Raw genomic sequence first — 15,370 nt, forward strand, 5'->3', positions numbered from 1 at the left:
ATGTGTTTTGAGTGAATACAGTCAGTCAGGATGTATATTGTTGGTTGGACGTATATTTAGATTGGTTGTTAGTAACATTAGATGCTGATATCACATCCCTACAAAACACAATATACATAAACGCAACACCAATTTTAATTAGTAGGCTATAACTTTACTGTGGAACTCAGTGAACAATGGACTGAGATTATAGTTTAGTACTGTACACACTACATCATATGGATTAATAATGGATCTGTAATATATACAGTAGGCGATTTTCTTTCCTACAAAAACAGTGTTAAAAATTCTACATAGGTCAAATAACCAACAAAACCACCCACAATAAAAAGGCAGGGGAGACAGCAGGAAAAAAGACATGCAGACATAAGGGCACAGTATAAGAGCTATTTGAAGGCGAAGTCTATGCAACAATATTATCTCGTGGTAAGGTCGTCCAATGATCCATGGGGCGGCGGTTCGAATCCCGGCTCCTCCTGTCTACATGTCGAAGTGTCCTTGGGCAAGACACTGAACCCCAAATTGCTCCCGATGTGCTGGTTGGTACCTTGCATGGCTTCCGCCGCAATCGGTGTATGAATGTGTTGTGTGAATGGGTGAATGTAATGCACAATCTACTGTATGTAAAGCGCCTTGGATAAAGGCGCTATATAAATGCACCATTTACCAACATCTGATCTTTACTATCAGACCTAAGAGGCTGCATTGAAATATCCCGAGAGAATTTGGCATGGGGGAAAGCAAAGCAAAGGTACCATGTTTACCCAGGGTGACTGGACTAAGCTCAAGAACTTGTTTACAGCCAGGCCCTGCGCATAGAACATTTCATGGTAGGGGTTCAATGCCTTGCTCAAGGGCACTTCAGTGGTGGTAATTTTAACGTGCCGGTCCGAGGATACGAACTATAGCGACCTTCACGATATCATCAAGACCGCTCTGGGAAGTGCATGGGAATCGGAAAGATTGAGAACTGTGCTACAGTAGAGCCAGAATGTGATGATTTCTACTGTTATATCAGCCTAAAGCAGTGCAGAGATGGACTATTAGTACAGTTCTTCTGTCAGTTGGTGTTCCGACTTACATAGGAGCTCCAGGGGTGGAGGAATCAATGAGACCGCCATGGTTTCATTCTGGAAGAAAAGATAACGAAAAAATGAATCACTATTTCATGCTATGATTCAGTATTGCAAGTGGTAAGTTAATCCATTTTGGACGGGAACCCCTGATGGTGTTTTTTTTAAGCATTGTGTCATGCTTTAGCTATTGAAAAATAGCAGATCTACAAGTTCATAGCGCGGCACCAAGTGCCGCGCTATGAGCTTGTAGATCTGCTATTTTTGAAAAATCGTGAAAATGTGCCTCAAATCTTTGAAAATATATAATTACAGAGTGAACATTTCAACTCATCTTTGCTTCTGGCGGGGGGGTCCCTGGAACTACATATTTTCAGATGGGGGGGGCGGAGGCATATTACATATAATTTGTGGGGTCCTTGACGTGAAATATTGAGCACCATTGATAACAGAAACATACTTTTGACATTTCTTCCATTTCGACGTCAGGTCTAAATAGGTTATGGTAGAGTTTTGTCTTGATACACATGGGACATTGTCATATAGGCATAACAGTCATATAAGGAGTCAGATTGGTTGTAGACTACAGTAGGTGGTAAACTAAGACAGTATGTACCATGTATGTATTATGATGAATATTTGTTAAGATGTATGTAGGATGAACTTGAGAAAGCCCGGAGGGGCGAAACGTTGTTGTATTTATAGGTTGAAACATTCCACATTCCACTTTTTTCTTCATTTAGTAATTTTATTTGGGATCCAGCACCGTATTCTGAAACTGGGACGTGCATATCGTTTTCCTGCTTTATGTACTGTAGGATTACTATATTTTAACTGAAGACAGTATAGCATAAAGACAAAATATTCATAGTGGTTTATTGTGAATAATTTAGCCAGAGCAGTGAGGGTCAGAGGATGAGAAACCATGAAGAAAGTTTAAGGTGATTCTGAGAGAGTTTATATCTGAAGAGTATTGATTTGTTTTTGTACACTACTATTTGGACACTCTTTGGAGTACATTGTGTCTTTTAAAGGTGGGGCGGCGGTGGCTCAGGGGTTGGAGTGGCTGGATGGTAACCGCAAGGTTGCCTGTTTGAACCCTGTGGGCTCCTCCCCCAGAGTTAGTGTCGAAGTGTCCTTGAGCAAGACACTGAACCCCTAATTGCTCCTGATGTGCTGTCTATAGTGGCTATAGTGCCTTGCATGGTTTCCGCCGCCATCGGTGTATGAATGTGTGTGTGAATGGGTGAATGTAATAATAATAAACTTTATTTGTATAGCACCTTTCATACATAAATGTAGCTCAAAGTGCTTCACAGGGCAAAAATAAAATACAATAAAACACAAGTAGTTAAAATGATAAAACAATGGCAAAGAACAAAATTGAATATAAGAACATAAAATAAATAAAAATAAATAAAAACAAATAAAAACAAATAAAAACACCACATGCAGCAAATCAGTCAGGACAGGGTAGGAACGTGCAAATTAAAACTCAATTAAAAGCAACGTTGTAGAAGTGGGTCTTGAGCTGAGCTTTAAAAATCTCTACAGAGGCTGCCTGACGAAGGTACAGTGGGAGCTTGTTCCATGCTGACGGCCCGTAGAAGCAAAAAGCTGCCATTTTTTTTTGGCAACGCGAGCAGGCCAGCAGTGGAAGACCTTAGGAGGCTGTTTGGGACATATTTAGGCAGGCAGTCATGTAGGTAGGAAGGTGCGAGACCATTGAGAGCTTTATAGACAAGTAAAATAATTTTAAAATCAATCCTAAAAACAACCGGAAGCCAGTGCAGTGATGCCAAAACTGGAGTAATATGTTCTCTCATCCTAGTTCTATAGTTAAAACTCTGGCTGCTGCATTTTGGACAAGTTGTAATCTGTCAGTTGTTGTCTTAGGCAGTCCTGAAAAAAGTGCATTGCAGTAATCAAGCCGAGAAAAAACAAAGGCGTGGATTAGCGTTTTTGCATCGTCCAAGGACAAATAGGCTCTGATTGAATATTTCTAAGGTGAAAAAAGGCAATCTTGGTAACATGATTAATGTGTGAATTAAAATTCAATTCAGAATCAATAATAACCCCCAGGTTCTGTAATGCACAATCTATGCAAAGGTGTGTGAATGTGTGTATGAATGTGTGAATGTAATGCACAGTCTATGTAAAGGTGTATGAATGTGTGTGTGAATGGGTGAATGTAATGCACAGTCTATGTAAAGGTGTATGTATGTGTGTGTGAATGGGTGAATGTAATGCACAGTCTATGTAAAGGTGTATGAATGTGTGTGTGAATGGGTGAATGTAATGCACAATCTATGTAAAGCGCCTTGGATAAATGCACCATTAAACCAAGCAGGCAAAGAGTAGGTGCAACTACTGCAAAGGCACGGTCACCCTTCGTCTTTCGCTTAGTCCCAGGAACCGTTAGGAGGCCTTGGTCAGAGGATCTTAGTCCCAGGAACCATTAGGAGGCCTTGGTCAGAGGATCTTAGTCCCAGGAACCATTAGGAGGCCTTGGTCAGAGGATCTTAGTCCCAGGAACCATTAGGAGGCCTTGGTCAGAGGATCTTAGTCCCAGGAACCATTAGGAGGCCTTGGTCAGAGGATCTTAGTCCCAGGATCCATTAGGAGGCCTTGGTCAGAGGATCTTAGTCCCAGGAACCATTAGGAGGCCTTGGTCAGAGGATCGCAGGGGTCTCACATTGACCTTGGGGGACAGAAGATCACAAATGTACGGTGCATGGGGCCAGTCCATGTAGGGCTTTAAAAGTAGATTTTAAAATCTATTCTAGCCTTGATGGGCAGCCATTGGAGTGTGGCTAGGACCGGGGTGATATGTGCTCGACGGTTGGTGTTGGTGAGAATTCTGGCTGTAACAGTTTGGTTACCCCCATGACAAAGAAAAGAACAACAAATACCCCCCACAAATTGTACGTAACCTGTATTAGCCTATATATAACCCATTGATTGTAACATATTGTACTCTTATCACGTATATCCATGAGTGAAAATCATGCACAGAATTATTTTTTGTCTGGATTACAATATTACACATTTCTATCTATTCAATTTCTTGAGACCATAAGTACAATTTAAATATAAATGCCATTGTGACATTAGGTTGGCATATGACACCTATTATCATCTGGTATAGTCTGCGGAGCATATTATTATGTAGACATTTCACTGCTTGTACTGTATGTACAATCTGTATGAGTGAGTGACACGTAAATCTGCTTGAATCATGGATCTTCTTTTCGATCTTGAATAATATTGACCCGTTGCGTTATGGTTGTAACTGAGGAATTATCATGTACAGTAGCCTGCTGCATGCCTATAGCCAACTAAGATTGGTTTGTGAAGATATAATACAAATGCAATATTGATTCAAATGTGTCAAGCTGCGCATCGTTCAGAAGCACATGTTTCTTTTATTGTATTTCCCTGTCCTATATGGCTCCATCATAGTGTTTTATATTATGGGAAATAAAGTCATTAAAAAATGTGTTGCTCACATGTTAGGATTTTGAAAGTCCTCATGGCGATGAAGGTCTTGAAGTTTCATGTCAGTGAGAAAAATGGTAATTTAATTAGCATGAGGGCTTGTACTGCACTTTAACAATTTAGCCTAAACTATATCATATGACAGAAATGTAAGAGTTTCCACTGTTGCTAATACCTCATTCAAATTGCAAAATTACTCTAATTAAATGGTTAGATTTGTGAAAGAGATGTATTAAGTGGCTAGACTTATTATTTCAATATATCACATTTCTTTATGGCAGGCAGCCATGGTTTAAAATGAATCAGGGGTTATTATGGGTTATTATGTTAATTATACAGTAGCAGTAATGCATTTAAATTCAACATTATCCGACATGAGTCATTCATAATAGTTGTCTTTTTATATTTTAATATGCCTATACAGTGAAGGCCGTACATGAATGTAACCAGTATTTCCCACAGTATTTTTCACACTCTCCAATAAGGTGGAGATAAAGGGTCACTCCGTAGCATTCTTGCTCAAGCTCACAAAGCTTTGACAAGCAGCAAAAAGTGACCGATGTAACCTTGTACTTTAATCCATTTTGGCCTGACGTCGAAATTTATAAGAATGCCTTCTAAATCCTCACAGTTTTCTGAAATACCTCTATGTTCCTATACTGTATGTCAGTGGTGTTCAATATTTCATGTCAAGGACCCCCAGAATTATGTGTATATTTGGCCGCCGGCCGACCCCAATTTATTTGAGTTAAATACATTCGCTCTGAAAGAATATATATATTCAAAGATTTGCTCCTTGCATTTTCACGATTTTTCAAAGACCGCAGACCTACAAGCTCGTAGCGCGGCACTATGAGCTTGTAGATCTGCTGTTTTTCAATAGCTATAAAGCACAACGTGATGCCAAAAGGGGCTCCCGCGCAAAATGGGTTAATGAGGAAAAGTTAAACATATTTGTTTCTTGTATTATTCATCGTAACGCTGGTTCAACAGCGCGATCCGTCGATAAGTCAATGTTAGAATCAAACCAAGGTGAAGAGTTTGATTGACTGTGCAAAGCACAGGGGGGGGAATATAAGGCCTCAGGTTGAGATTCTTCCCTTAGGCTCTGCCTCTCTCGGGTCGGTACAGTAGCCTATGAGATTGTACGGGAATGCACCACCATACTTGGTAGAACGTATATTAGCATACTACATAATTCATTACTTGTCAGTAAACTTGACTGGCAGAGGAATTAACTACATCCACTTCAGGATAAGACTATTAAACCAACGTAAGGCTATATATACTGAACCTTCGAGTTGAAATAGTGGAAATATGTCAGTTTAAAAACATAATAATTGAACAGCAGAAGAATAGATATTGATTTAACCTCCCCCGCACTGCACTGAGCAATACAGTATATAGAACACATTAAGATTATACGATTGTATAGAAAGAAGGCAAGACTTAACATATTTAACATTAAGTTAAATGTGATAATTATCCCATTTTGGGCGGATACCCCTTTTTGGTGTTTGGTGCATTATGTTATGCTTTAGCTATTGAAAAATAGCAGATCTACAAGCTCTGAGTGGCGTGCTACGAGCTTGTAGGTCTGCTATTTTTGAAAAAATCGAAGAACTACTGACATAGAAACATAGCTTTTTCAGAAAACTGTCAGGATTTAGAAGACATTTTTTTAGAATCTGATCTCAGGTCAAAATGGGTTATTGCAGGATGAAACTGTGTGTGTGTGTGTGTGTGTGTGTGTGTGTGTGTGTGTGTGTGTGTGTGTGTGTGTGTGTGTGTGTGTGTGTGTGTGTGTGTGTGTGTGTGTGTGTGTGTGTGTGTGTGTGTGTGTGTGTGTGTGTGTGTGTGTGTGTGTGTGTGTGTGTGTGTGTGTGTGTGTGTGTGTGTGTGTGTGTGTGTGTGTGTGTGTGTGTGTGTGTGTGTGTGTGTGTGTGTGTGTGTGTGTGTGTGTGTTTGTGTGTGTGTCTGCGTGTGTGTGTGTGTCTGCGTGTGTGTGTGTGTGTCTGCATGTCTGCGTGCGCGCGCGCGTGTGTGTGTGTGTGTGTGTGTGTGTGTCTGCATGTGTGCGTGTGCGTGGGAGCATGTGTGCGAACATGTCGATGGCACATGTCTGGGTGCTAATGAGTCAGGTAGATGAGCGGAGCTACCAAGTGTTGAGGTTTCACTCGTGCGGGCGGATGGATGGTATGTCGACACTTGCACTCCCAGCACGGGGGGGTGGTGGGGGGGGGTGGTAGGCAGCAGACTGGAAGCTGAAGTGACAGATCGCTCTTTCAAGCCTCTCTCTCTCTCTCTCTCTCTCCCAGAGATGACCACATCCAGAGACACTGCGAGGTCAAGCCAGCAAGTTGGTTGTGCTAATGGATTAGCCCATTTTGGGCGTGAACCCATTTTCGTGTTAGCATTATGTTATGTTTTTAGCTATTGAAAAATAGCAGATCTACAAGCTCATAGCGCGCGCTACGAGCTTGTAGATCTGCTATTTTTGAAAAAATGACCGACGACTGACATAGAAACATAGCTTTTTCAGAGAACTGTCAGGGTGTAGAAGACATTTTTTAGAATCTGATCTCAGGTCAGAACGGGTTAGTGACCAGGCAGGAGGAGGACAGCTTCTTACAGAGCAGAGGACACACTGGGATGTCTGTTCTCCAGCCCCTCAGCAGGCTGTGGCTCCACAGGACCCTTTTGATCACTTTCATCACGGTTCCTCCATCGTGTCCTGATGGGCTGTCTGTCACTCACCATGTCTCTGTGTCTGACCCCCCCTTCACCCCCCCCCCTTCACCCCCACCCCCATCCTATTATTTTACTCCTCAGTGCTCTCTCTCTCCCTCGCTCGCTCGCTCACTCACTCGCTCACTCACTCACTCACTCACTCACTCACTCACTCACTCAATCAATTCAATTCAAAGGGCCAATTTATTGGCATGAGAAAACATACGTTTACATTGCCAAATGTACAGAAAGAACAATACAACAATACAGCAATACAATCAAAACAAAAATAATGTACTTTTGGAAGTCAGAATCTTCAATAGATCAATTTCTATGTACCAAGATCACTCGATGCACGTATAGTGCAGAGATATACACAATGATTAGTCTCACTCACTCTCTCACTCTCACTCTCTCTCTCTCTCTCACACACACACACACACACGCACATGCACACGCACACGCACACGCACACGCACACGCACACGCACACACACACACACACACACAAACACACACACGCGCGCGCAATTTGCCCTCTCATTAGGAGGTGGGGGAAAATGCCACTTTTTTTTGTGGCATTTCTATTTGTTGACTACAGATGGCAGTGTTTACCATGGTAGGCATGCGCTCAACAGCTTGCATGTTTCACAGCCATGTGGTCTTCTACGCCGGAGCACAGTGAGTACAGTCAGGCAGAATATGGGATATGCTCTCCCCTCCCACCCACTATACCACCGTCATATTAAACATCTTATATTGAAAAGGAAGTTTATCAAAAAATAGTGTAATTGATTTTTATTCTTTATGCTCATCATTTAGGCCTAGATACATACTCGTGCAGCCAATTATTATCCATTCGGTTTGTGTCGATAATTTCATAAAATGTAGGTGACCTTGGTATAGTCAGACAGAGCTGGACCACAGCGGATCGATCTATAATTAGGCCACTATATAAAGCTTACATTTCCTAAACCGTATCGGTCTAATTATTCAAGTAAACCATAAACAAATAAACAAATAAGACCCAACCTGAAGCAGACTCGATTGATGTGTGACATGAGACACGGGTTGCACATGGAGGAGTCCCATATGTATAATATATCTTTGGGCGAAAGTGACAATATTATTAGTTCATAAAAAAAAGAATGATAATGAGTGCAGCTAGGCGGGACATCACCCAAGGTTATCTCGGACATCAGTGTGAATATGCGCCCAGAGCCCATGGCCATGCCGACAATGACTTTATATCAGGAAGGACATTATTCAATTCCCATTGTTCCATTGTTATCTTGTCCTGTGATCAGTCCAGATGGGCCAAATCTAGCAGAATTAATTAGTCCAATAGCTTTTCCCCACACAGTCGTTAATGTATCCTTAGTCCTTAGCAATTAAACCAACGGCGATGTGACTGCTGACCTGAAAGCATCTGAGTTAGATTTATTTTTTCATGTGTCTGACTTATACACTACACTACAGTCAAATAAATTAAATGTGCCACACATTATAAGAACAACAACACAGACGGTAACATAATCTAACAGGACCGCAGATTATTATTTTCTCTCCATGTATAATAATCATATACCCAGCCAATATGCCAGCCCCGGAGGTTTTGGTACCGCTAACGCATCTCCGCAGCCTGCAGCATCTCACGGAGCATTTAACCGTGGACAGCTCCTCTGTCTGCATTAAGTGACGTTACCGTCGACCAATCAGTGTCGCTGTCCAGCGTGCTGGTATCCAATGACGACGGTCTAGGGGGCGTGCAGTGTGGTGTACTTCAGCGTCCTATGGGCTTACACACAGTTAGTGCAACATATTCTGTTCCAGGAGGAGAGAGAGAGGGAGAGTGCGAGCGAGGAGGAGGATAAACCGTTGCATAGGCTACACTCCACTGGTGTTGGTGTTGAACACACTTTGTTTGTGTTCATGAAACGGATCGACTTTAGGAGACCGTTACCGTTGGCATGACCTCCGGGGATATTTTTTTTGGGTGATGGAACCCTGTGAACTGTCTTGACACACGATGGGACAAGAGTGGCTGCTCTCGCATTTAGTTTATCGGCACTGTCAACTAAACAGGTAGCCGAGAGGAAAACCGTTTCTTCTTTGGAACCTACGGAGGGGCTGCTGTGCGATGATTTGGGAGAGATTCAAGCAAATGATCACCTGGCTCGACTGCTGTTTGCTGGAGAGGAACGCTGACAGCCGCTGTTCTTCTGACCCCGTCTGTTCTTGAAGTTTAAATGGGAGGAAAGAAAAACGTTCTGCGACATAATTCGGGATTGAATTGAGCTCGATTTGCCGACTGAGCCCCGGCTGCTTTTGACTGGAAACTGTTGGTGAAGCTGTGGACACACACACACACGGGAAGAGAGATGTGTTAAACCACGATCCAACCGACACTGATCAGAAGGTTAATTTGATCTTTTTTCCCCCTTTTTTTCTTTACGGGAAATAATATTTATTTATTCGTGGAAGAAACAGGACAGAGGAGAAGACTGAGCTGACTTCATATTTCTCTCTCCGGTAAAATAAGAATAATTTGGGTTCACTGCAGCCTATATTATAGCTGTCAAATATGAATTAAATTGTGATACTGATATAGGCTTATTTGCTTGGTAGCCTACAATGAATTCTATTGATTCATTAGTTGCTAGCTTAAACTGTAGCTATAATAATTGCGGTGATTTTAAGTGCTACGATTGCCGTCACACATACATACAGTAGGAGGACGCTGTGAAGTTCAGTCGCCCAGAGATTTATGAGACGTTGAAGATTCTCATTGACCATAAATGAATGCGTGGAGGATTTGAGAAATGGGGCGAAGAGACTTGAATGAATGAATGAATGAATGAATGAATGGCCCAAATGGAATGGATGCTGCAGTGTTTTCTTGTTGCTCTTATCTTGTATGAACTGATTATTTAAATGAGAATGACAGCTTCAATTATAGACCATGAAAATTATAAAATAAATAACACACGCACACACACACACACACACACACACACACACACACACACACACACACAATAAGAAAATATATATATATATACACTGTATATATATATTATATGAGAGAGAGAGAGATATACAGTATATATAGATTAAGTTATCTCACTGAATGCTAAAATCTAATTGTTGTTATCTATTGATAGGTCTGTCCATGGAAGACATCCACCCTGGATCGAGTCACTGACTGCAACATCGTTTCATAGGTGGTTTTTTTGAAGCGTTGCCTAACATGGATCTAAAAGACTTTTACCTGCTGGCTGCCCTCCTCGCGTGCCTCTGGTTGGACCCCTCCGTGGCCCAGGAGCTCATCTACCCCATCCGGGAGGAGCTGCAGGAGAACATCCTCATTGGAAACATACCAAAGGACCTGAACATCTCCCACACCAACGCCGCCACCGGCGCCAGCGCCAACCTGGTGTACCGGCTGGTCTCCAAGGCGGGAGACAACCCGCTGGTGCGCGTGCTGAGCAGCACGGGGGAGATATTCACCACGGCCAACCGCATCGACCGGGAGAAGCTCTGCCCCGGCCTCTCCTTCGAGGACAGCGAGTGCTCCTTCGAGATCGAGGTGGTCATCCTGCCCAACGACTACTTCAGGCTGATCAAGATCAAGATCACGGTGAAGGACACCAACGACAACGCGCCCATGTTCCCCTCCCCCGTCATCAACATCTCCATCCCCGAGAACACGCTCATCAACAGCCGCTTCGCCATCCCCTCCGCCACGGACCCGGACACCGGGCCCAACAGCGTGCACCGGTACGAGCTGGTCAACGGGCAGAGCGCCTTCGGCCTGGACATCGTGGAGACGCCCGAGGGGGAGAAGTGGCCCCAGCTCATCGTGCAGCAGAACCTGGACCGCGAGCAGAAGGACACGTACGTGATGAAGATCAAGGTGGAGGACGGCGGCAGCCCGCAGAAGTCCAGCACGGCCATCCTGCAGGTCACCGTGACCGACGTCAACGACAACCGGCCCGTCTTCAGGGAGAGCCAGATGGACGTCCACATCGCGGAGAACTCCGCCATCGGCACCTCCGTGGTGCAGCTCCAGGCCACGGACGCGGACATCGGGGCCAACGCGGACATCAGGTACGTCTTCGGGACGCAGGTGTCGCCCGCCACCAAGAGACTGTTCGCGTTGAACACGACGTCCGGCCTCATCACGGTCCAGAGGCCGCTGGACAGAGAGGAGACGGCCATTCATAAACTGTCCGTTATGGCCAGCGACGGCAGCTCCAGCCCCGCCAGAGCTACCATTACAATAAACGTGACTGACGTGAATGACAATCCTCCCAACATAGACCTGAGGTACATAATCAGTCCTATCAACGGCACCGTGTTCCTGTCCGAGAAGGACCCTATCAACACCAAGATAGCTCTCATCACCGTGTCGGACAAAGACACGGACATCAACGGCAAGGTCATCTGTTTCATCGAGAAGGACGTGCCCTTCCACCTCAAGGCCGTCTACGACAACCAGTATCTACTGGAGACGTCCGCGCTGCTCGACTACGAGGGGACCAAAGAGTACAACTTCAAGATCGTGGCCTCCGACTCCGGGAAGCCCAGCCTGAACCAGACCACCCTGGTGAGAGTGAGGCTGGAGGACGAGAACGACAACCCGCCCATCTTCACCCAGCCCGTCATCGAGCTGGCCGTGATGGAGAACAACAAGCGGGACCTGTTCCTCACCACGCTGAGCGCCACGGACGAGGACAGCGGGAAGAACGCGGAGATCGTGTACCAGCTGGGGCCCAACGCGTCCTTCTTCGACCTCGACCGCAAGACCGGCGTCCTGACGGCGTCGCGCGTCTTCGACCGCGAGGACCAGGACCGCTTCCTGTTCACCATCACGGCGCGGGACAACGGCACGCCGCCGCTGCAGAGCCAGGCGGCCGTCATCGTCACCATCCTGGACGAGAACGACAACAACCCCAAGTTCACGCACAACCACTTCCAGTTCTTCGTGTCGGAGAACCTGCCCAAGTACAGCACGGTGGGCGTGATCACGGTGACGGACGCGGACACGGGGGAGAACGCCGCCGTCTCCCTGTCCATCCTGAACGACAACGAGAACTTCATCCTGGACCCGTACTCGGGCGTGATCAAGTCCAACGTGTCCTTCGACCGCGAGCAGCAGAGCTCGTACACGTTCGACGTGCGGGCGGTGGACAGCGGCCGGCCGCCGTGCTCCTCGGCCGCCAAGGTGACCATCAACGTCATCGACGTGAACGACAACACGCCCGTGGTCATCTACCCGCCGTCCAACACCTCCTTCAAGCTGGTGCCGCTCTCCTCCATCCCCGGGTCGGTGGTGGCCGAGGTGTTCGCCGTGGACGGAGACACGGGGATGAACGCCGAGCTGAAGTACACCATCGTGAGCGGCAACAACAAGGGCCTGTTCCGGATCGACCCGGTCACGGGGAACATCACGCTGGAGGAGAAGCCCGTGGTGACGGACGTGGGCCTGCACAGGCTGGTGGTGAACATCAGCGACCTGGGGTACCCCAAGTCCCTCCACACGCTGGTCCTCGTGTTCCTGTACGTCAACGACACCGTGGGCAACTCCACCTTCATCTACGACCTCATCCGCCGCACCATGGAGACGCCCATCGACCGGAACATCGGCGAGAGCAGCGAGACGTACCAGAGCGGCGACTATCTGACCATAATGATCGCCTTCGTCACGGGCGCCCTGGTGGTGGTCATCGTCATCTTCGTCACGGTGCTGCTGCGCTGCCGCCACGCGTCGCGCTTCAAGGCTGCGCAGCGGAAGAAACAGGGCGCCGAGTGGATGTCGCCCAACACGGAGAACAAGCAGAACAAGAAGAAGAAACGCAAGAAACGGAAGTCGCCCAAGAGCTCCCTGCTGAACTTTGTCACCATCGAGGAGAACAAGCCCGACAACGACCCCATGGCCCACGAGCCCATCAACGGGACCATCAGCCTGCCCTCCGAGCTGGAGGAGCAGGGCGGCATCGGGCGCTTCGACTGGAACGCCACGCCCACCACCACCTTCAAGCCCAGCAGCCCGGACCTGGCCCGCCACTACAAGTCGGCCTCGCCGCAGTCGGCCTTTCACCTCAAGGCCGACACGCCGGTGTCCGTGAAGAAGCACCACGTGATTCAGGAGCTCCCGTTGGATAACACCTTTGTCGGGGGCTGCGACACCCTCTCCAAGAGGTCGTCCACCAGCTCGGACCACTTCAGTGCCTCGGAGTGCAGCTCCCAGGGAGGGTTCAAGACAAAGCAGGGGCCGATGCACACCAGACAGCAGGTAAAGGAACACTTTTACTGGTCTATTAGTACCGCCTATAATTGCCCCGTTCCCCAGTGCTGAAGTGCCCCGTATAGATTAAGGAAACTCACTCTATAAAGTTACTGTAAAAACAACACCAAGAGAGTTTGGAGACGAAACTACTTGGGTTAAATTCTTGCTATTCAAACTGTAAAAACAAAAGACAAAAACACAACAACAAAAACTGTACCAGTTGATAAATGGACTGAGAGATCAAACATATTATATTTTTGGGACTAGTTAGAGACTGATGTTTTGTTCTTTAGATGTTAAAATCTAACTAAAAATGCAAGTACAGCAGGTGAGCAATTGCCCTTGTCAGATTGTGTTGGCATGCATGACCTTTGTGCGCACCCAGAGGTTAGTTAAAGTGGTAAATTGTACCAGCATAGAATTCATTGTGATACAATGTCCTCTACATTTTGTGAAAGAAACATTTTTTTCTTGCCCTATCTACTCAAAATTGTCACTTTAATTATTATTGGTATATAGGCCTATAGCAGCTGCAACACGTTTAATTGCCAGCCTAATTAATATACTAGCCTGTAGGAATATTAATTATAACATTATGGTTCCTCAGCGAATCATTATACCATTTTATTTTTCCAATATCCTAAACAATTAGTTGACTTTTCACCTTCTCCCTTCATACTATTTTGAGTGTATTCATGTTTTATTTTTGTTTGTTTGTTTGTTTTTGTTGTGTATATTGCAATATACAGTAGGACAATATTGTCTCAACAAACACCTGCAGTAATTATCCCAACCAACCACAGCACAGTCAACAATCAGTGATGCATTCTGAATGTCACGTCTAGACTTTGCCACCTCATCCAGGCTTGAATTAAAATACCTCCTCAAAAAGCACACTAAAGCGAACTGACTGAAGCTTGTCTGGAACCTGATACACATCCAGTCGAAAAGGGATTAGCGAAGAATGATCTTCAAATTTCACTATAATCCATACGGTTTCTTTTTTTTTGGGGGGTAAAAGCCTTATTAATTTTTCTCGTAATAATGCATCCCAACACAACACGACACACAGTCCTAATCCAACGGAACGCAGTGTGGACAAACGTGAGCTGTGGAGAAGGAGAGGGGGAGAGAGAGAGGGAGGGAGAGAGAGAGAGAGAGAGAGAGGGAGGGAGAGTTGCATAGAGGGATGCAGAGATGGAGAGTGTGTTAAAGGTTGTTCAGGGTACTATACCTTTAGGTGGCAGTGTTGCTCTGCTTGGCACAACCTGGCACTGCGCCAACGTGCAGCAAGGCTTCTTAAATGCGAGGGAGGAGGAGGAGGAGAGAGCGGAGCATGCAGGAGGGAGGCTGTGATGCTGTTCTTGGTGAAATACTCTTGCCTAACGACTCAGAGATTGCACACAGGGGTAGATTGATAATGGCAGTTAGAGATGTGAGTGATAAGATCTATCCGGAAGAGAGAGAGAGTGGCATTACAGGGGGTGACACTATGTGACTCCTATTGATGCATGCCTCTGGGTCACCGCGTCCGAGGGCGCGCATTTACCACCGAACGTCTCAGCTTGAAAGGTAGCAGTCAAAAGAGGCATTCAGTTTGTCAGTGTTTTTCTGGCACAGGCTCTGTGTGCGTGCGACCGTGCGTGTATGTGTGTGTGTGCGCGTGTGTGTGTGTGTGTGCGTGTGCCAGTGTGTGTGTCTGTGTGTGTGCGTGTGCGTTTGCTTTTGTATTTTCTTTTTGTCTGACAGACAGCAATGGAATGGGTGGGGGAAGAAT

At 45.8% G+C, this 15,370-nt stretch overlaps 1 protein-coding gene across 1 annotated transcript in view; it reads left to right on the forward strand.

Moving 5' to 3' along the window:
• Nucleotides 1-10,551: 10,551 nt before the first annotated feature.
• pcdh9 (protocadherin 9) overlaps nt 10,552-15,370 on the forward strand; it is a gene marked incomplete at both ends in the record, with an annotated part of 108,062 nt that continues 103,243 nt past the window's right edge. The window contains one exon of the mRNA XM_080762503.1: nt 10,552-13,599. Within this exon, the coding sequence (XP_080618629.1) occupies nt 10,552-13,599 (3,048 nt within the window). The remainder of the gene's footprint in view (nt 13,600-15,370) is intronic.

The sequence above is a fragment of the Protomyctophum bolini genome (genome assembly GCF_963924005.1).
Source record: "Protomyctophum bolini genome assembly, chromosome: 1".
NCBI classification, from domain to species: Eukaryota; Metazoa; Chordata; class Actinopteri; order Myctophiformes; family Myctophidae; genus Protomyctophum; species Protomyctophum bolini.